The 22790-nt window shown below is 37.0% G+C and overlaps 1 protein-coding gene across 1 annotated transcript; it reads right to left on the bottom strand.

The window, feature by feature from the left end:
* Positions 1-19937: 19937 nt before the first annotated feature.
* Positions 19938-20399, bottom strand: LOC138905100 (uncharacterized). The gene has a single exon (XM_070193604.1). The coding sequence runs from the start codon at positions 20397-20399 to the stop codon at positions 19938-19940; it is 462 nt and encodes a 153-aa protein (XP_070049705.1).
* Between the last annotated feature and the right edge of the window lie 2391 nt (positions 20400-22790).

Genomic DNA, 22790 nt, shown 5'->3' with positions numbered 1-22790 from the left:
AGAGTGATATCTAATGAATCTACATGTCTATGTGGATCCTTCGATCCTTATATATACGCCTAATGCAAATTACAAATGTGGACAGAAATACAAGTAAACTGGCTAATAATGTAAAAACTGATTACAATGATAATAGGGGTATTATCACTTTTAGCCCACGCCAGAAACTATTTACATTTGGTAGCCAAAAAACTGTATAAATTTTGTATATAATATATAAACTGTATATATATACAAAATAAAATATATAAATTTTATATATTTTTCGGCTATTATTTTTATAGCGAGTATACTGAATCATTTATCCATGATAATATAGACTACTACAGTCTATTAGGCCTTCTTATTTGGACAGCTGAACTGAAATTGGGCCACTATTAACATCAAGAGATGAACAATCAATAAGACAATAAGTTTCATACACATCGAATTTTCAGAAATGACTATTGTTTAATGGCTATTAACTTCCTATAACTACCATATACATAATTACTTTCCGTAACTACCTTTCCATTGTTATGATAATGTATTCAAGCTACTGTATTCATGAATACATTAGCAAAACTCGGCTAAAAAATAGGGTAGTCCTGCTGTCAGCCGTTGTATTCACATGTATTCATACCATGTATTCATGAATACAGCATAATAATAGGTCTCTCAAGTTGTTTAATAATGAAAAGCTGCTAATTTAACGGGATACACTCCTAATATAACTCACCTAAATTAATTATAACACACAACATTATCAATCCAATTAATGAGAAGATTTATCAGACGCTAAACACCAAAAAACAGAGCATTCTTCAGAGTTTCAGTCCCTCTTTTTTTTTTCTGATACAGTTCGAGTTTTTTTTTTCTGACTTTGTTCGAGGTTCTGCTCGGAATTGATACAAGTAACTACAAAAATATTTTGAAATTCTATTTTCTGTATATGAATACATCATGTATTTATGCCGGATACACTGCATATTTCATAATAAACCTAGTGCTTGTATTCTGTTTTATCTAACAGTTGTGTTCAATGTATTCAAGTTTATTTTTGTATTCACAATATTTTATTTATTCCTAATACATGGTATTACTGCTTTATTGAGTATATTTTATTGGTTGTATTCATGATTTTCTATTTGTATTGAGAGTATTTTACTGTATTTCACTATATTATTGTTTTAAATATATATGGATACATTTAGGTTTAAAATACAGATGAATACAGCTAGATTGAATGCATAACTAATTGATGAATAACATCAAAATGATAGAACTAACAATGTATTTAAAAATATTATTGTAAAAACTTAAATACATATAAATATATCTAAATATAACAGTCAAAAATCAATGTGCAAAATAAAAATCAGTGTATGCCTTATCGAATACATATAAATACATCTAAGTACAAGAAAAGAAAACCACTATAGAAACTAAAAATTAATGTATGCAGACTCGAATACATATAAATACATCTATAATTAGGGTCATTGCGTATTTTTGTTCTCCTTTAGGCTTCAATGGTTGCTGATGAACCTGCAAATACAGGTTCCTCTTGAGTGATTTATAAATCGAAAGATGGCCCTTCGAAATTGAGTGCTTTGATAGGTATTCTGCAGAAAATCTAACAATGGTGAATATTTAAAACAAAAATTGTTGAAGAGAAAAAGAAGAAGCTTTAACTGGCCAAAAACTCAAAAACTTTAGTGGTGAGTGGTGAAAATCTGTGTTGATGATTTACGACTTGCACAATTTCATAGTTCTTGACAGAAGCAAGAAATTATGAATTAGAAGGGAAAAAATTTGGTGTCACGCCTCCATCTCCTGTGGAATTGGGAAAGAATAATTTTGAAAAGGATGTTAAGAAAACTTGCAGGAAATCATGAAAAATTTCATTGTTTTCATGGCTGAAGAGTAGTGATAACCATAGAAATCATGGAAAAGCTCGCCGTCTGTCGGAGGAAACCAGTTTTCTGGTTCATATAAGAAAGAATGAGGAGAGAGAAATAAGATACTATGCGTAATTTTGGGAGAGAATAAACTGAAAGAATGATGGAGAAAAATATTAGACAGCGTATTTAATGGCTTAACAATAGGAAGTGACCATAAATACATATTTTACTATAAAAACTAAAAGGAAGCTATAGAAAATAATATTTTAAAAGGGTTTTTATTTATAATAATTAGGGTATAAAGCTTTGCTATAAGAGGTAAAATTTCCATCATTCATTTTACGTATCCGAAAAACTGTATAAATCACAAAAATTATCCTTGAAGCGAATAAATAACAGAATGTTTAAACTAAACTAGTATCATGTATAGATACAGCAGAAATCATTTTAAAGAGTGTAATTACTATAAGAAGTAATTGTAAATTAATTTCTCTTTATAGTTAAAGAATGGTCAAGATCAAACAATACGAAGGAGCGAATCCGCATTTAAATTGATGGAATCGGTAATTTAAGGAACAAATCACAGTACGACAAAAATTGCCGTAATTTTGGAATGCCATCTTTTTTTCCAGATCCACTTGATTATAGAATGCATTTATATTGATGACTTATCAGTTGAAAACAAAAAAGGAGTATGTAAGATGTCACTAATGTAGCAAACAGATCACTATAAGGGTTGAAGGATTTAAGACATGTTATTTTAGGCCCCGTTGGCTATAAGATAGTATTTCAGTATTTGCAAATATTGAAGTTTAGTATTTATATACTTCTTAGACAATTATTATTGCAAATATTGAACTTTAGTATTTGAAAATGATAGTGAAATATTGAAAAACTTGTCATGGAAATATTCAAGTGAAATGATGATTTTTGATTCTATCCAGAGAATTGCACTTTCATTGATGGTTACAATTGATGAATCCTAGATTGGACGTAGTTTATTTATTCCCTTATTTAGAGAAAAAAAGAATCATATTTTAATTTTAAATGAAAAGATATAAGTATATATTACCTCAATGATTTATCGAATTTGACCCGTCAGTTTAAATAAATCAATTTCCTTCATCTAGCATTAATTCCTTAATTAAGACTCTTTAAAATTTTCCAATTTGACTTCTTTTCTAAATATAATATTTTCAGCTTTATTCATCTAGTTCCCTATAAATTGTAGGAAAGATAATCATGTGCCACCGTACTTAGTCAGCAGTGTAGAAAAGAAAAAAGGAAGTGCACAAAAATGGCTTCAATGAATATGATTTTACTTGTCATTTTGTGCCTGACTCACTGTTAGTATCTCTTCCTCCCAATATCTTCTTTTTCCTTTTTCTTTTTTTCACTTAAGCATGTGTCTCCTTGCTTGTATGTAGAGAAAACCTACAAGATCAATCCAATTGGTAGTTTGATACAGAATGCCTATTGACACGCTACTCTTATGAATTATGCATGTGTAAAACGTAGTAACAAAAATATTATTTCATTTCTTTTTATCTATTCAAGCTTTGACGGATAAAGATACTTATTACTGTTGTAGGTGGGATATAGAGATATCCCGTGAAATTAATTGAGTTACACGCAAGATGGCCGAGACAACATTGATATAAAAAAAATTAAAGTAAAATAAACATAGTATCTTTTACATTATACAACTACAAATATTGAGAATTGAATCTACATTATATCATCTATAACTTGTTCATGCTTGTAAATTCTCATGTTGAGACTTGAGAGAATGATCTTCTGCACTAATATATAATTGTTTAAAGGGAAAAGGGTCAAATATACCTCTCTATTTTCGGATATTATCTGTATTTAACCTCCGTTATATTATTCGGTCAAATTTACCCCTACCAGTATACTATCCGGCCAAATTTACCCCTACCATCAGCAAACTTTTAAAAATTACCCTTCAGTATGTCATGTGACCCATAATCTCTCAAATTATTTTAATTAAGTCACTTATTCTTCTTCATGATCCACTATTTTTGAAATAATTGGCATTTACCTGCTTTTTTATTTGGAAAAAAATATAAGATAAAGAAATATTAAAATAATACATCGATTAGTAAACAAAGTATAGTAAATTGAAGAATTTAAATTAGGTAGCTTGTCTAAAATTCAAAAGTATTTACAACACCCCATCTTTAATAAATTCATTGCACCAAAGATATGGAGACTTTGCAAGTATTAGTGATAGAAGTTGAAGTTCCTTGGAGACTTTACATTGTCGAATTCAACTTTGTTTTAATCAAATGGCTACGCATTGTGCACTCATAAGTTAATCGATCGAACTCTATACTAATTAATAATAACAAAATATATTCAAACATGCATGTATATACATGATGATCAACTGTATATAATACACAATAAATAGACTCACTGAATTCTACGGAGTGTAAATGGTTGAAAAATAAATAAAATTTTAAACCAATTCCAAACTCATTATCACAAGAAAAGAAGTGGGGCATTGATAATTAAAAATATCCATAAATAATTTGTATAATTTAGTACCTTTAGCATTTACATCAATAGTAATTTCTGAAAATAATGGAGAATTCAAATAAAAGAAAATTGGAGATTTTGGATTATTTGTAGATCAAGGGGTAATTTTTAAAAGTTTGGTGAGGGTAGGGGTAAATTTGGCCGGAGAGTATAATGGTTGGGATAAATTTGGCCGGATAGTATAACGGAGGTTAAATATAGACAATATTCGAAAGTAGAGGGGTATATTTGACCATTTTTCCTTATTTAAATTATACCTGTTAATCGGGTCGGGCTGACCCGTTTACAATCCGGTTCAGCCCGGTACTGTAGCATTGGGGGCGGGCTGGGACGGGTTGGGCGGGGAACGGGTTTCAAACGAACAGTTTTTTGATACCGGTGCACCGGAACCTGCTAAGCCCGTTAACGGGTTTTAACGGGCTACAGCCTGGTTCAACCCGGTATCTGTTTAGAAATATTTTATAATTATTATGCTAACATTGTTGATGCTTCTTCTGCTGTAGATGCAAATATTCCTTCAAGTTCAGTTTCAACATTTGGGACCGGTGCTTTGGATGATAATGATGGTGTTGAAGATTATTTGATTTGGTCTACACTAGGGGAGCATTAACAAACCAGTAGAAGGAATATTGATAAACTCCAATTCTACTTGCAAAAGTCAGCAGAGCCCCGCACAAAGGAATTTCTACTGCTGGGTTGGTGGAGGAGCAACTCAAATCAATTTCCTGTTCTTTCGGCCATGGCTCGAGAAGTGCTAAATGTGCTGATTTCAAAAGTCGCATCAGAGAGCGCATTTAGCCAAGCAAGGCAACAACTAGAAGATACCCGTCATTCATTGGGCAGCAACGCTTTGGAAATTCTAGTGTGCTTCAGAGATTGGATAAGATCAGAACAACGAAATCAAGGGCGTGACGAGGTAGATGAAGCGGAGGACCAAGAAATTGGAGATGTAATAGTTTATGGTTCTGATTCAACCAATGCCGGAAACCAAGAACCTCATATTGACATGGATGAACTTACAAAAATGATGCAAAGCATGTGATGTACTATTTCTTATTTTTTATAATTGTTGTAAACTTTCAAAAAAGAACTTGCAACTTAATTTGAAGTATTATATATTATTCAATAAAAATATCAAATGAAAGCCTTTGGAGCTTGATCCTTACATATTGCCTATTGGTCTTATTAAATAATTTTTTGTAGCCACTTACTTTCAAATTTTAATTTTAAAATTTTAAAATTCAAATTTCAAATTTAAAACTTTAAACTTCAAAGTTTAATTCTAAGCCTTAAAAAGTTTGCAAACACTTAAGTATCAATAACATTGAATAAGAAAAATAAAATTTACTTTTAAAAAAAAATAACCCGGCACGGTCTAGCCCGCTAAGCCCGAACCCGGACGGACTAAAAAAAACTCGAAAAAGTACAACCCGCTAACAGCCCAAAACATTAAACGGACGGGCTGATTTTTTTTGTGTACATCCAGTCTCAGCCCGCCCGTTAAACACCTCTAGTTTAAATTGAACGCAGGCAATGCTGTTTAAGATAGAAGCAATGAATGTGGTCTCATTTTTTGCAACACTGATGAAGACTACCAAAATGTTTGCAAGGTCAAGTTGAATCCCACTTGTCATAAACGCTTTTCTGTGTGCACAGATGATTTACTTAGATTGTACAGAGGATCTATTTTGTGAACGTTTCTTCGATAAAGACGTTGGGAATAAACCCCCAACAGAAATAATATCCTCGATAATAATAGCAGAATAATAATATAGTGTCGGGATACAGTATTCGACAAGAATAAAAAGAACAACAAGGACACAAAGATTTTAACGTGAAAAACCCTTCTGAATAAGGAAAAAACCACGGGCCCGAGAAGATCAAAGTAATCCACTATAATGAGGAATTTTATACTCCGTAGTCCCGAATTAATACTCCATGAATCACTATACACTCAAAAGTAATAACCCTCTTTTGAGATTCTCACCTCACTATAATATCGTTCACGCTCTCTATTTTTCCTCACAAACAACACCGCTTGTAAATACCTTGCACTGCTCTCTATGCTCTCAGATATATTTCTCTCTGAGATTGGTGTATAGTAATGAGAGCCAAAGCTCTCCTTTTATAGTGTTGAGCACCCAATCTTCCACCTATCAAAACGATTGTTTATTGCCATTTGTAATTGCAAATTGCTTTGTCTGACGCCTACTATTTTTGACAATTTGCAGAGTTGCAAATCAAATCCAAAATAAGTCATAATGGAATCTAACATTTTTTCTTCCTTTTTTTTTTCTTTTTTCATTAATGGGGATGGAGCCCATAAATCTTTCCCTCCAGACCCATTCACCTGAATGATGTAACACACGACTTCTAGCTTGAGTGCATGCCCACAAGTTCTTTGCACAATTCGAACTTGTCTCTTGCTACCACCTTAGTCAGCATATTTGCGGGATTCTCACTTTTAGAAATCTTCAAGACTTTTAGAGATTCATTCTTTACCATTTCTCGAATCCAGTGATATCTCACGACGATGTGTTTGGTCCTTGCATGGTATATGGAGTTCTTGCTAAGGTCTATTGCACTTTGACGATCACAATATATGACATACTCCTTCTGATGCAATCCAAGCTCTTGAAGGAACCGTTTCAACCATATCATCTCCTTGCCAGCTTCAGTAGCGGCAATATACTCCGTTTCAATTCTAAAGAGTGCGACACACTTCTGCAATCTAGACTGCCATGATATAGCTCCCCTTGAAATATAAACAAATTTCTAGTAGTGGAGTTTTTGTTATAAACATCACCTGCCATATCAGCATCTGTATAGCCCTTCAAGATTGAATTCGATCCTCCAAAACACAAACAATCTCCCGCAGTACCTCTCAGGTACCTGAGCATCCATTTGACTACTTCCCAGTGTTCTTTTCCAGGATTTTCAAGAAATCTGCTGACAATACCAACTGCGTGAGCAATATGAGGTCTAGTGCATACCATTGAATACATCAAATTTTTGACGTTAGAGGAATAAGGAACTTTGGCCATGCTCTCCTTTTCCTCCATTGTTGTAGGACACATCTTCTTGCTTAACTTCAGATGACTATCAAGAGGTGTACTGACTGACATAGAATTCTTCATGTGGAAGCGTTCGAGTACACGTTCAATGTACTTTTTCTGAGACAACCACTACTTTCTGCTTGTTCGCTCTCGAACTATCTTCATACCCAGAATTTATTGTGTTGGGCCCAAGTCTTTCATACCAAATGACTTGGAAAAATCTCCCTTCAACTTTGCGATCAACTCCTTGTCTTTTTCGATAATTAATATGTCATCCATATACAACAACAAAATAATAAAATTGTTATCAGAAAATCTTTTGAAGTATACACATGGATCATAATATGTCTTTATGTAAGTTTGACTTTTTATGAATGAGTCAAACTTGTACCACTATCTTGGTGCTTGCTTCAACCCATAAAGACTCTTATTTAGTTTGCACACCATGTGTTTCCTTTCAGCTACTTCAAATTTTCTGGTTGCTTCATATAGATCTCCTCTTCCAAATCTCCGTGAAATACAATTTTCACGTCCAACTACTCCACTTCAAGATCTAGTCTAGCTGCTAAGCTCAAGATTGTTCGAATAGAAGTCATTCTGACAACAAGTGAGAAAATTTTGTCAAAATCGGTACCTTTCTTTTATTCGAAGCCTTTTAGCACTAATCGAGCTTTGAATCTGACCGGCTTGCCATTTCCATATTTCTTGAGTTTAAAGCCCATTTGCATTTGAGTGGTCTTTTACCCTTTGGAATCCCAACCAGCTTGTACGTGCCATTTTGCTATTTTTCTGCAGAGATTCCATCTCTTCTTTCATGACTTTTATCCACTTGTTCTTTTCCGGAAGGGACAGCACCTCCTAAAGACTTTCTGACTCCCCCTCATCGCCGATGAGGACATACTTTATGGATGGGTACCTGCATGACTCTACCCTTGGCCTATCTGATCTCCTCAGAGGTTGAGGTTGTTCTTCTTCCTGAGTGGGGTACTCCACTTGCTCGACATCATCATCAAGTTGCTCCCCCTACACAATAACCTTACTAGGTCGCTCCCCCTGCTCGGCAACCTTGTCGGTCCTACTTTCTGCACTTGTGGGATTGTTAGAAATAGAAGGAATGGTAACAAGGTTAGGGATTATACCATTCTTGTCCTTGTCTGACTGATCATCTACAGCTCCAACTTCACTTTCTCGGAAGATTACATCTCTGATTCTAATGACCTTCTTCTTTACAAGATCACACAATCTGTACCAAAGCTCTTCATCTCCATATCCGATAAATATGCACGGAACAGATTTATCATCCAGCTTTATTCTTTGCTCCTTTGGTACATGTGCAAAATCTCTGCAACCGAACACCTTTAGATGTGAGTAAGACACCTTCTTGTTGGTCCAAACTCTCTCTGGGATGTCAAACTCCAATAGAACTGATGGACTCCTATTGATCAGGTAAGAAGCTGTATGAATTGTTTTACCCCATAATGACTTAGGCAGCTTAGCCATTATGAGCATGCTTCTCACCTTCTCAACAATGGTACGGTTCATTATCTCAGCTATACTATTATGTTGTAGGGTTCTAGGAACTGTCTTTTTATGTCTGATCCCATGGTTCGAACAATACTCTTCAAATTCCCTTGAAGTGTACTCACCTCTATTGTCACTTCGGAGACGCTTTAGCTTTTGACCTGTCTCCCTTTCCAGTAGAGCATGAAACTTCTGAAAAACTTGAAACACCTAATCTTTGGTTTTCAAAATATAAACCTACAATTTTTGTGAAGCATCATCAATATAAGTAACAAAATATTTGTTATCGTCCATCGATTCAATTTCCATTGGACCACAAACATTAAAATATACCAAATAAAGTATATTTAAATTTTTTTCGGACGATGTATGAAATGATACTTTATGCTTCTTACCAAATAAATAGTAGTCACAAGGTTTTACCGTTGTACCTTTGGCATAAGAAGTGAGTGATTTCCTGGCAAGAATCTGCAATCCCTTCTAGCTCATAAGACCCATTCTTTTGTGCCACAAATTTGCAGAAATCTCATCTTGTGCCGCGTTCAATTCACCTTGGCATATTTTTACATCTGTCCTGTACAACATGCCACGAGAAACTCCCTTTGCAATCATCAATGATCCCTTGGTGAGTCTCCACTTTTGATTTGCAAAATAATTCTCGTATCCATCTCGGTCTAAAGTTATTCCCGAGATCAAGTTCATCCGCAAATCAGGTACATGTCGCACGTCCTTTAGAACCAATATACATCCGACATTTGTCTTGATACAAATATCACTGACCCCCTCAATATTTGAATAACTCTTGTTCCCCATTCTCACAATTCCAAAATCACCTGCTACATATCTGCAAAAGAATTCTCTTACCGGTGTGGCATGGTAAGATGATGATGTATCAACCACCCATTCCGACTCTGGACCTACCAAGTGCATGCATTCTTTTTCCTCATTTATAAAGAGGACAACATTATAATTTCTTTAAACCATGACGGTTGTGTTGTCGTCATTCTTCTGGCCACTGCTTTCACCTATGCCCATTCTTAGATTTGGAAAATCTCTTTTGAAGTGACCCGGTTGATCGCAACTATAGTAATTTTTAGCTTTTGATTTGGATCGATTCTTGGAATTCCCATGACCTCCGGATCTACCATAGTTACTTGAACTCCTTTAGTAACTCCTGCCTCTACCTTCTGTGATGAGAGTTTGTCCTTGATTTTCAGGCTTCTTTCTCATTTTTTCATTGAGTAGAAGAGCTGATTTGACATCTTTCAACTCAATGGTAGTCTTACCGTGCAGGATGGTTGTTGCCAAATTATCGTACGAAGATGACAACGAGTTCAATAGCAAGATGGCTTTATCTTCTTCCTCGATTTTCACTCTGAGGTTGGCGAGTTGTGTGATTAGTCCGTTAAACACATTAAATGTGACAAAATATTCGTACATTTACCCACGTGTAGGGTGTATAGCTACTTCTTCATGTACAATTTATGTGTCAGTATTTTTGTCACGCCATAAAATAGAATGTGATGTGGTCGGCATCAGTGCCTACCAACTTGCACCGAGCAAACCATTATTGCATAATACATATCCCAACTCGTAATCCTGTAGCTCAATCCATTTAAGTAATTACAATATTATACGAGAGAAATAAGATAAACTACATTAATAATAAAAGTTCATAAAAAAAAAAAACATAAACTAGACATAAGTAAAAATGTCATATGCAATGCCATATGAGTACCCATTCCCCTAAGATAATATAAACCCTTTGTGGAGCCTCTATGACGCTACGAATAAAGTAATAATGTTACAGAGCTTGTCCGCACTATACAAAAATATACAACTAAAATATTGTGGTCCCACGAGTACGAAGGTGGGCTCACCAAAAGAGAGAAAACTGCGGGAACTCTAGCACGTGCGTTGACTGCCTTGCACTCGACCGTCTGCTAAACCTGACACCATTTAAACAAACGATGCCTGAGTATTGAAATACTCAAATATGCATCATAGCCACCACTAACGTTGGTATAAGAGTTATACAAATTATAATCTATATAACAAGGCAAAAGATAAATAATCTCGAATAAATTAAGGAAGATAAGATACACAGAATCATAATAAAGTATAAATTTGCAAGAATAAGAATTTAAGTTTTATTCATTTAGACCTCTTTCATATGTCCAATATCTCGTTAGTATCTTCCTCATTATCTAGTATCTCAATGTCAATAGCACACATAGTGCTGGAATACATCGGGATGTCATCCATGAAGATTGCCGTACCATCCCCGAACAGTTAGGCCAATGTGTACAGTCAAGTATCCAAGAAAGATGTCGTACCACTCCCGCACAGCTAGACAAGGCATATATTTTTTTATTTCATCTTTTTTTCTTTTAATGGCCATCAGCCGAAAATTACTTTGTTATGTAATACATCAAGGATCCAAAACGATTGTCGTACCGCTCCCGCACAGCTAGACAAGACATATTTTTTTATTTATTCATCTTTGTCCAAACCAAGAGTAGGCCATTAAAGCCTATCCCTAATGTACGCGGAATATCATCCCACTATAATTCGAAGCCAAGAGTAAATTTGATAATACACAAGAAATTAGGAGCTCGACATACCTTGAAGTCGCTCTAAGTTAGCTAAAGCTCGTCTCGACAGAGTTCGATATACATAATATATCATATATGGGTAGTGAGTTAATACTCAAAATATCCTAAAATTCCCAAATATTTTAACCCAAGATTGACCCATTCCAAGATTCACCCCAAACAAGAATCCCTAGATCCCCAAATTCTTCAAATTAATTCTTGTATGTGGTCTATATCACAACCTATATATACTAAATAATTTCTCTTAAATATCAACACACACACACACACACACACACACACATATATATATATATATATATATATATATATATATATATATATATATATATATATATAGAGAGAGAGAGAGAGAGAGAAAGAGAGAGAGAGAGGGAGCTCATGGATACCTTACAGAGAAACTAGCGATGATTTTCGATCTCTTACTGTTGCTACCACTTGATCGATTGTAAAACTTTCACTCTACCCAAGACCCTCCTTCGAAAGCATCAAGGAGAAGCCAAAAGAAGGTCTTGGTTTTCTCTCCCTTATTTTATATTTATGTAAGTTGTACCCCTCTTTATTTTTAGAGTTTCCAAGGAATTAAAATATTAATTTAATAACTAAATATAATTTTACATAAGACATGTGGTATGCTGCCAAAATTTTCAGTAGTGGTCGCGTGAGGGACTAAGTTCCCACTCTAAGAATAATTGACCCCATTGGGCCCACTGCCACTTATACTCATATTCCTTGTTATATGCTTCATTAATCAATACTTATGTAATATTTATAATCATAAAAACTGCTGCTACAAATTAATTTAAGAACCTCGAACATGACTGCGATCTCGCTATTTTATTATTCTTCCGAGTTATACACCAAATAATTGTATGCATGTTCTAACCATTTTTTTCCATAGCTATCACTAAAATCACGTTATTAAGCTAGTAATTAGCCTATTTAAAGCCAAAGATTCATTGGTTTTATATTCTCTCCCACTCATGAACATTAGTCCGTGAATGTTAAACTTTAGCCATCTTCGATTTCAGAATTCCTATCTAGTTCCCTCGTTTTATCAAACACTTTATGGCCTTAAAATTTGACTAAGTCTCCAAATATTTTTAAAAAGAATCGATAGAGTTTTCTTTCTTTTTAGGCCTATCCAGGAGAATTTCAACCTGTCAGAGAGCCACAGAATCACAATACTAATGCCCCACACGGCACCACATATCAAAACTATATCACATATGCCTCCACGGGCCTCATATGCCTCAAATACCACTAAATACCCACTCCCAGCATCAACAGGATAAAATCTATTACAATTAGATAAATCTAGCTACTGTGACACTAGATAAATCAATTATATCATTAAAATAAATTAAACTCATAAGCAAGATAATCAAAACAACATACTCGCTCCATGGAATAATACATGATACCCCTTAAACTTGAAATTTGAGGAAGTAGCCATACCTGTAGATGCAAACAAGTGTGGATAGCGAATTCTCATATCCTCCTCGACCTCCCAAGTGGCCTCCTCAATGTCATGATTATGCCCTAGCACTTTAACTGAAGCTATATCTTTAGTCATCAACCTACAGACTTGCCTATCAAGTATCTCAACTTGTTCTTCTTCGTAAGTTAAACCTTCATTGATTTCTACTACCTCTGGAGAGATGATGTGAGCAGGGTCGGGCTTGTATCCTCGTAGCATCGATACATGAAAAACAGGATGAACCGAACTCATTGATACAGGTAGATCAAGCCTGTAGGCTATTTCCCCTATCTTTTTTCAAGACTTGATACGGGCCAATGAATCTAGGACTTAATTTACCTTTCTTCCCAAATTTCATAACACCTTTCATTACCGACACTTCAAGAAAACTTGGTCGCCCTTTTGAACTCCAACGCACGTCGTCGTTTATCGGTGTAACCTTTTTGTCAGCTTTGAGTTGTCCTAATCCGCCCTTGTATCAAAGTCACCTTCTGCAATGCATCATATACAAGATCAGGACCAAGTAGTCCTACCTCGGCCGGCTCGAACCAACCAACGGGTGATCTACAACGTCGCTCATACAACGCTTCATAAGGGGACATTTGGATACTTATCTGATAGCTATTATTATAAGCGAACTCAATAAGAGGCAAATGCTCATCCCAATTTCTACCAAAGTTAACAACACATGCTCGCAACATATCTTCGAGTGTCTGAATCGGCATGTCCATCAATCTATTGATGGAAGGCAGTACTCAAGTTGACACGTGTACCCAAACCTTCTTGAAAGATTTCCAAAAATGAGTAGTGAACTGTGCCCCTCTATCAGATATGATGAATACTGGAATACCATGAAGTTTGACAATTTCCTTCAAGTACAACTTAGCATATTGTGGCATTATATCAGTCGTCTTCACAGGTAAAAAATGTGCCGACTTTGTAAGTCAATCTACAATTACCCAAATAGAGTCATGCTTCAGACGGGTGCGAGGTAAACCAACTACAAAGTCCATATTTATCATCTCCCACTTCTAAAGCGGAATCTCAATGTTCTGAGCCAATCCACCGGGTCGCCGATGCTCAGCTTGCATCAGCTTTCACTTGTTGACAATTTAAGCATCTAGACACAAAGTTAGAAATACTTTCCTTCATCTTGTTCCGCCAATAAATATCCTGTAGGTCCTTGTACATTTTAGTGGAACCCGGATGCACGAAATACCTCGAATTATGTGCCTCTGCCATAATCTCATCGCGAAGCCCATCAATATTTGGTACACATAGGCGACCATTCATTTTCAACACTCCATCATCGTCAAGAGTAAAATCAAGAATATTCTTGGATTGCACACCATTCCACTAGAGCATGAAACTTTGGTGTCACGACCCAAAATTCAACTAGTCGTGATGGCAATAAGAGAGGAACGTGTTATAGCGTAAGCGACAAGGTCGCTATCATCTGATTCATCAAGTCTAATTCTTTGGTGTCACGACCCAAAATCCAACTAGTCGTGATGGCACCTAACCCAACCTGTTAGGTAAGCCAATTACCAGCTATCTCGTTCCAATGAAATTAACGAGGTAATTAATTAAAAGAAAATAACTAAAACCAATACTTTTCCCAAGGAACTAGTAGTACAAATCATGAGCTTCTAAGAATAGAGTTTACAAAGCGGGTATGAAATAAATACATCATCTGTTTGAAAAGTACATAAACAGAGTTTTATGAATCTAAGGCTATCATGAACAAGAGGCAGCTACAACCGGAATGCAGATACAACTTAAAATTCAGCTCCCAACGAACACAGCAACATCAACAGCCAATATCTGCACGCAAGGTGTAGAAGTGTAGTATCAGTACAACCGTCCCCATGTACTGAGTAAGTAACAAACCTAATCTTAGGTTGAAACCAGTGACGAGCTTTTACCAAGGTCGGGTCCAAAACCAATAGTCCACAACAATATCCAGAAAACAAATCTCATAACAACAAAATTGAGGCAGCACAATGAATAACTCAATAATAAAATGCTCAGTTCATTCACAGTTCTAGAAAAATAAACATTTTTCTTTTCAAATATAATAGTAAAACTCAATTCTTTTCACAAAAATTACCAAAATATGAGTAAGTCTGAAAACTGTAATTTTCCCAAAATCCTTTCAATAATAAATGGGATGTTTCATTTTCTTTCCAAATAACCCGTATAAAACAAATGCATCACTATGCCCATCTATCAAAAATGTGTGAAAATTCATGAATGATGTGATGTTGTACAGCATGAGAAAAATACATCTCTATGCCTGTATGTTATGTGTGCATGCCAATGCGATGCAACTCAGTGATAAAATCATAAATAGCCCCTCGGGCATAATATCACTCATATACAGCCCCTCAGGCAAACCTCACAGTCACTCGTGCCACTTGGGCATACCTCACAATCACGCATGCCTCCCAGTCACTCAGCACTCGGCACTCGCACTCAATAGGTACATGCGCTTACTGGGGGTGTGTACAAACTCCGGAAGGGTTCCTTCAGTCCAAGCACTATAATCTGCACGGACAACTCACGTGTTGCACGGACAACTCATGTGCTATAATATCATATCATAATCCGCACAAACAGCTCATGTGCCATAATAATAAGGTATGCTGCAGTCGGGCAGCCCCGATCCACACTCATCCTCACAATCAGGCCCTCGACCTCACTCAGTCATCAATCTCTCCAGTCTCTCGGGCTCACAATGTCATGAAAAATAGCCCAACAACAATGATATAATGCATCAACAATAAATAAGAGAGACTGAGGTATGATATGAAATGAATAAACATGACTGAGTGAACAATTACAATTTGAACATATTATTCAACCACAAAAATGACCCCAATGGGTACCATCAATAACAACATATGCCTAAGCATGATTTTTAATACGAGTCTCAGCTCAATTTTCTCTAACATATAGAGAATGAACGGATATCAACAGTTTATTCAACTATACAGTCCCATGGAATTTGACCAAGTCACAATTCCTACGGTGCACGCCCATCACCTAGCATGTGCGCCACCTCCAAACAATTCACATAATACGTACATTCAGGGCTCATACCCTCAGCTTCAAGATTAGAAAAGTTACTTACCTCGAACAAGCTGAATCCAATGTCGAGCAAGCTAAACAATGCTTCCATAAATTCCATTCTACGCGTAACAACTTTCGAATGGCTCGAATCTAGTCACAATTAATTTGATTGAGTCAACCCAAATTATAGGAATTTATTCCATATCAAAATACTAATTTTTCCACAAAATCCGAAATTACACTAAAAAATCGTCCATGGGATCCACGTCTCGGAACCCGACAAAAGTTACAAAATATGAATGCCCATCCAACCACGAGCCCAACCATACAAATTTCACCAAATTCCGACATCAACTCGACCCTTAAATCTTCAATTAAAATCTATGAAGATTTCTACCATTTTTAACCCAATCCTTACCCATTTGAACTTAATAATTTTTCCACAACCTTATTGGTATGTATACATAATACTCTTACATCCAAGAATCATACTATTAATCACTCATTTTTAATCCAAACCCGAAATTGAAGAATTGAGGAAAGAAATTCTTACCTCTTTGAAGCCCTAGCAAGATCCTTGTGAAATCGTCAAATCTTGAATAAGAATTGATGGATAAATGACTAAGTGTTCACTTTCTCTCTCTAAAATGCTCTCTCCTCTCTCTAAAATATCAGATGAAACCCTTCAAAATGACCCCCAATAGTGTTTTATAAGAATGGGGTCGGGTTTATAAAACCAGAAAAATGAAGCTCCGGAACAGGTTCTGCGGTCGCATATGTGACCGCATATCGGTCGCATAATCTGTGTCCAATACTGGCAAACATCTGTCTATGTATGCGGTCACTATGCGGCCTGCATACCTGTTCTGCGGTCGCATAGTGACCGCAGAAGATTTATACGGCCGCATAGCCGACCGCAGATTTCATCCAAACTGGCCCTCTTCTGCCTCCCTTCTGCGGCCATTATGCGGCCCGCAGAGTGATTATGCGGTCGCATAATGGACCGCAGAAACGTGTTTTTCTGCCAAAAATTTCCTTTACTTCCTGGTGCATTGTTCAACCCAAAAAGTCTGAGTCGCGACCTTTGTACTAATTGATCTACCTCGAAACCACAAAAACCGTAATTTCCTTAGCAAAAATTCTCCGGGTCACTACATATACGTCAACATCTGGTAAACCTTTTCAACTTAAGTTTTAAACCTTGAAACTAAGTGTTCCAATTCATTCCAAAACCTCACTAAACTCGAACCAATTACCCCGGCAAGTCACACAACAATTGTAGAGCCCAAATTGAGTAGTAAAGGGGGAAACAGGGCTGTGATACTCAAAACGATCGGTCGGGTCGTTACACTTGGTTTGCCACTTCTTGAATATCTTTAGCTATCGGTAAATAAGTCAAAGTACTTACTGATTTCCGGCTTAGCGCGTTAGTCACCGCGTTTGCTTACCTAGGGTGGTAAAGAATGCTCAAATCATAATCTTTCAACAATTCCAACCATATTCTTTGCCTCAAATTTAATTCTTTTAGCTTGAAAATATATTTCAAGCTTTTATGATCGGTATAGACTTCATAATGCTCACCATATAAGTAGTGCCGCCAAATCTTCAATGCAAATACGACCGCTGCAAGCTCTAAGTCATGGGTCGGATAATTACTTTCGTGGATCTTCAACTGTCTAGAAGCATAGGCAATGACTTCACAATTCTGCATTAAGGCGCAACCCAAACCTACTCTATAGGCATCACAATAGACTGTAAAATCACTTGAACTCGTTGGCAAGGTCAATATTGGTGTCGTGGTCAATCTAGCCTTCAACTCTTGGAAACTTTTCACACAAACATTAGACTATTGAAACTTGACTATCTTCTGAGTTAACTTAGTCAACGGCGATGAAAGAGTAGAGAATCCCTCAATGAATCTTCGATAGTAACCGGCCAAAATCAAAAAACTTTGGATTTTAGTCGGTGTCGCTGGCCTCGGCCAACTCTTAACAGCTTCAATCTTTGCGGCAACTTTAATACCCTTACTTGAGACCACATTCCCTAAGAATGCAACTGACTGTAACTAAAACTCACACTTAGAAAATTTGGCATATAACTTATTGTCCTTAAGTGTCTGCAAAACTGCCCTCAAGTGATCGGCATGCTCTTCCTGACTTTGTGAATACACCAAGATATCATCGATAAATACGATCATGAATATGATAAGGAAAGCCTTGAAAATCCGATTCATCAAATCCATAAAGGGTGCGGGAGCATTCGTCAACCCAAAGGACATAACTAATAACTCAAAGTGTCCATAGCGAGTCGTAAAGGTTGTTTTAGGAATGTCCTTCTCTTTAATCTTCAACTGATGATAACCCGACCGAAAATCAATTTTCGAAAAGTATTGAGCACCTTGTAACTGGTCAAATAAATTATCTATCTATGACAATGGATACTTGTTCTTAATCGTCACTTTATTTTGTTGACGATAATCAATGCACATTCTGAGAGAACCATCTTTCTTCCTTACAAAAAGTACTGGTGCACCCCATGGAGACGTACTTGGTTGGACGAAACCCTTTTCAAGTAGATCCTTTAATTGTTATTTCAACTCCTGCAACTCCGTTGGCGCCATACGATAAGGTGGAATAGATATAGGCTGAACATTTGGCAACACATCTATTCCAAAATCAATAACTCGATCTAGTGGTATGCCAGGAAGCTCTTCCAGGAAGACCTCCATATACTCATTAACTATAGGTACTGATTCAAGAGTGGGTACCTCGGCTTTTGTGTCTGTAACCGTTGCCAAATGATAGAAGCACCCCTTCGTGATCATTTTCTTCGCCTTAAGGTAGGAAATAAACCTACCTCGACGCTCGAGAATATTGCCCTTCCATATACGAGTTGGTTTATTTGGAAATTCAAACTTGACTACCTTGGCACGACAATCAAGGCTGGCATAGCACTTAGATAACCAATACATTCCCATGATAGCATCAAACTCAATCATCTATAGCTTGATAAGATCTGTCGTAGTTTTTCGATCTTGGACTACAATCCTACAACCCTTATAGACACGGGAAGCAATAACAGAATCCCTAATAGGAGTAGAAATAGAAAAGTGCTCAAGTAATTGTTCTGGTTCTATATCAAAATCCAAAGCAAAGTCCGGAGTGACATAGGAAAATGTGGACCCGGGATCAATAAAAGCATAAGCATCAAGTGCGCAAATAGTAAGTATACATGTCATGACGGCATTGCTCGCCTCTGCATCAGCTCTAGGAACTAGTCCGTAAAGTCGGGGTTGCCCCCCTGAAGTAGAAGCAACACTACCGCCTGCAACTCGTCCTGTCTAGGTAGTTGGGCCCCGAACTGGGGGATGTGCAACCGTAGTAGCTGTAGATCTACCCTGCTGTATTGGAGGACTACCCCTCTCCTTCTACAACTTGCGACAATCTCTCTGAACATGACCTATAATGCCACAATAATGACAAGTGTGATTCTCTCTACGACATTACCTCCAATGAACCTTTCCACAACTGCCACAAGTAGGTGCCCTCTGTGAAGATTGTGCTTGGGGAGTAGTGCTCTAAGCTGGCATAGAATGGCCTCTCTGACTCTGACTTTGTTCTTGCCTTCCAAAAGGAGTGCTGCCAACAGATGCTACCACAGACCGAGTTGGCCCTGATATCCTTATACTATTGTTCCCACCAAAAGAACCACCATAACTACCCGTCATACGAGCCTTCTTGTTCTGATTTCAATCTGCCTTCTTTTGCTTGTTCCATAGTTCCAACCTCTCAGTGTGGCTAACAACGGAAGAGAAAGAGCATGGGTTCATAGTAGCAGCAGATGCATGTGATTTGATATGAGGTCCTAACCCATCAACAAACCTCAGAACTCGAGCAACCTCATTTGGAATCATGCTTGTAGAATACTTTGACAAGCGAGTGAACTCGTGACTGTACTCTCTGACAGCCATAGACCCTTGATTTAATTGTTCAAACTGAGTGGCAAGGGCATACTTATCTGCATCAGAAAAGAATTGTTCCATGAATCCCTTGGAGAACTCCTTCCATGTAGCAAGAGGAGTATTCTCTCCCCGCTCTCTAGGCCATGTCTCATACCAGGTGTAGGTCACACCTTTCAGCTGATAAGAAACAAACTTAATCGATTCCTCGTCAATGGCATTCATCACCCTCAAAGCCTTTTTCGGTCCCATCCAAGTAATCAAGAGGGTCATCCTCGGGTCTAGTCCCATGGAAAATCGGTGGGAAGAGCTTCAAGTATTTGTCGATTCGTGAACTCGGATCATAAGTATGTACTGGAGCTTCAGTACCCCCCTGTATCTGTATCACTACCAAAGTAGTGAGTAATTGGATTGCCTGAAGGAGGGACGGAGTGTCATGAACCATATGGGGTGGAACTGCAGGTGCATCTAGCATAGGTGGAGGTGCATGCTCTCCTACTCTCTCGGCTCTCGGGTTTCTAGGGGGCAACCTCGCCCCATTGGAGCTACCGGTACCCCACTAGAAGCCTCATTGGGAACAACCCCATCATGATTAGCAGGTGCACTTTGAGTCACGGACGCGCGAGTTCAAACCATATTGGATGCATGTCATAACATACGTGTGTTAGGACACACCTTAAAGTTAAGCTCTAGTTGCACGATCTACAATGAAGAAGGAATGTGAAACTTTCTATAATGTCTATAGACTATAAGATATATGAGTGGTCGACAACACACACATAAATTAGACTCTACAAGACACGGCTCCATAGACTACCTAGGACATATTAAACCTAGGGCTCTGATACCAAGTTTGTCACGCCCCAAAATAGATTGCGACATGGCCTGCACACAGTGCCTACCAATTTGCACCGAGCGAACCATTATTGCATAATACATACCCCAACTCGTAATCGTATAGATCAATCCATTTAAGTAATTATAATATTATATGAGAGAAATAAGATAAACTTCATTAACAATAAAAGTTCATAAAAAAAATAAATAAACTAGACATAAGTAAAAATGTCATCCGCAATGCCATAAGAGTACCCATTCCCCTAAAATAATATAAACCCTCTATGACACTACGATTAAAGTAAGAAAAGTTACAGAGTTTGTCCGCACTATACAAAAATATACAACTGAAATATTGTGGTCCCACGAGTATGAAGGTGCAGACTCACCAAAAGAGAGGAAATTGCGGGAACTCTAGCATTTGCTCTGACCGCCTTGCACTCGACCGTTTGCTAAACCTAACACCATTTAAACAAACGATGCCTGAGTATTGAAATACTCAAATATGCGTCATAGCTGCCACTAACGTTGGTATAAGAGTTATACAAATTATAATCTATATAACAAGGCAAAAGATAAATAATCTCGAATAAATTAAGGAAGATAAGGTACACATAATCACAATAAAGGATAAATTTGCTAAAGAATTTAAGTATTATTCATTTAGACCTCTTTCATATGTCCAATATCTCGTTAGTATCGTCCTCATTATTTAGTATCTCCATGTCAATCGCACACATAGTGCTGGAATACATCGGGATTCCATCCACGAAGACTGTCGTACCATCCTCGAACTGTTAGGCCAATGTGTACAGTCAAGGATCCAAGAAGGATGTCGTACCACTCCCACATAGCTAGTCCAGGCATATATCTTTTTTGGTACCTCCAATAATGTGATAATATACATTAGATTATCTAGTTTTGATGTCATTTTTGTGGCTCGATGTAAAATAATAAAAATGTATTCCTTGATTGCAAGAAGGCGAGAAAGGTGTGGGTGGCATGGTAATATGAACTGGACGTAGACTGCTTAGTATGGTTGAGTTCCTTAGCCGTATTATTAATGACTCATATTCTTTGAAGGCTCGACATACTCGTGCACTCCTTTGAAAATTTAGGGTCATAGAAAGCGAGTTTATTTGAAATGGAAAAGTTCTTCCTTCTACGTATGTACTATCCAAAGCGAGTTTTTAAGTGAGTGGGAGCTTACTATGAGTGAAAGGAGACTAGGAGGTCCGGTGAGTGCTTCCACTCTGTGTGTGTGGCTTCTTCTTGGTCTAAGTATCACGACCAAAAATTCTACCACCGACGTCGTGATGACACCTAGTCTCTAAGACTAAGTAAGCCGATTTTTATTATATTTTGAAGCTATTTTTTTTTTAATTAAATAAGTAACCAAAACTAACAGCGGAATAAATATGAATATACAACCTCCCAAAACTGGTAGTACTGAGTCACGAACTCTAACTGAATACATGGAATGATCACGAGGACCGAATATACAATACTGTTTGATTAAAAATTAACAGAACAATGAAATGAAAAGACTCCAAGGGACTGCGACGACCAAGCAGCTTTACCTTGAATCCTTACGGTCCCTCTTTAACTCTGCTCAAGTCCGATATCTCCAATACCTGGCTCTACACAAAAATGTACAAAAGTATAGTATGAGTACATCACGGTCGGTACCCAGTAAGTATCATGACTAACCTCAGTGGAGTAGAGACGAGGTACAATCAAGATACTCACTAGTCTAATAGCCTGTGCAATATAATATACAAGATAGTAGGAAACAGATAACAATAA

Source organism: Nicotiana tomentosiformis, chromosome 2 (assembly GCF_000390325.3).
Source record: "Nicotiana tomentosiformis chromosome 2, ASM39032v3, whole genome shotgun sequence".
Classification (NCBI taxonomy): Eukaryota; Viridiplantae; Streptophyta; class Magnoliopsida; order Solanales; family Solanaceae; genus Nicotiana; species Nicotiana tomentosiformis.
This window is presented reverse-complemented; position numbering and strand designations above follow the sequence as displayed.

Bases quoted from the DNA above. Each gene is read 5' to 3' on its own strand.
- LOC138905100 (XM_070193604.1), bottom strand. From the start codon at position 20,399: ATGGGACCGAAAAAGGCTTTGAGGGTGATGAATGCCATTGACGAGGAA.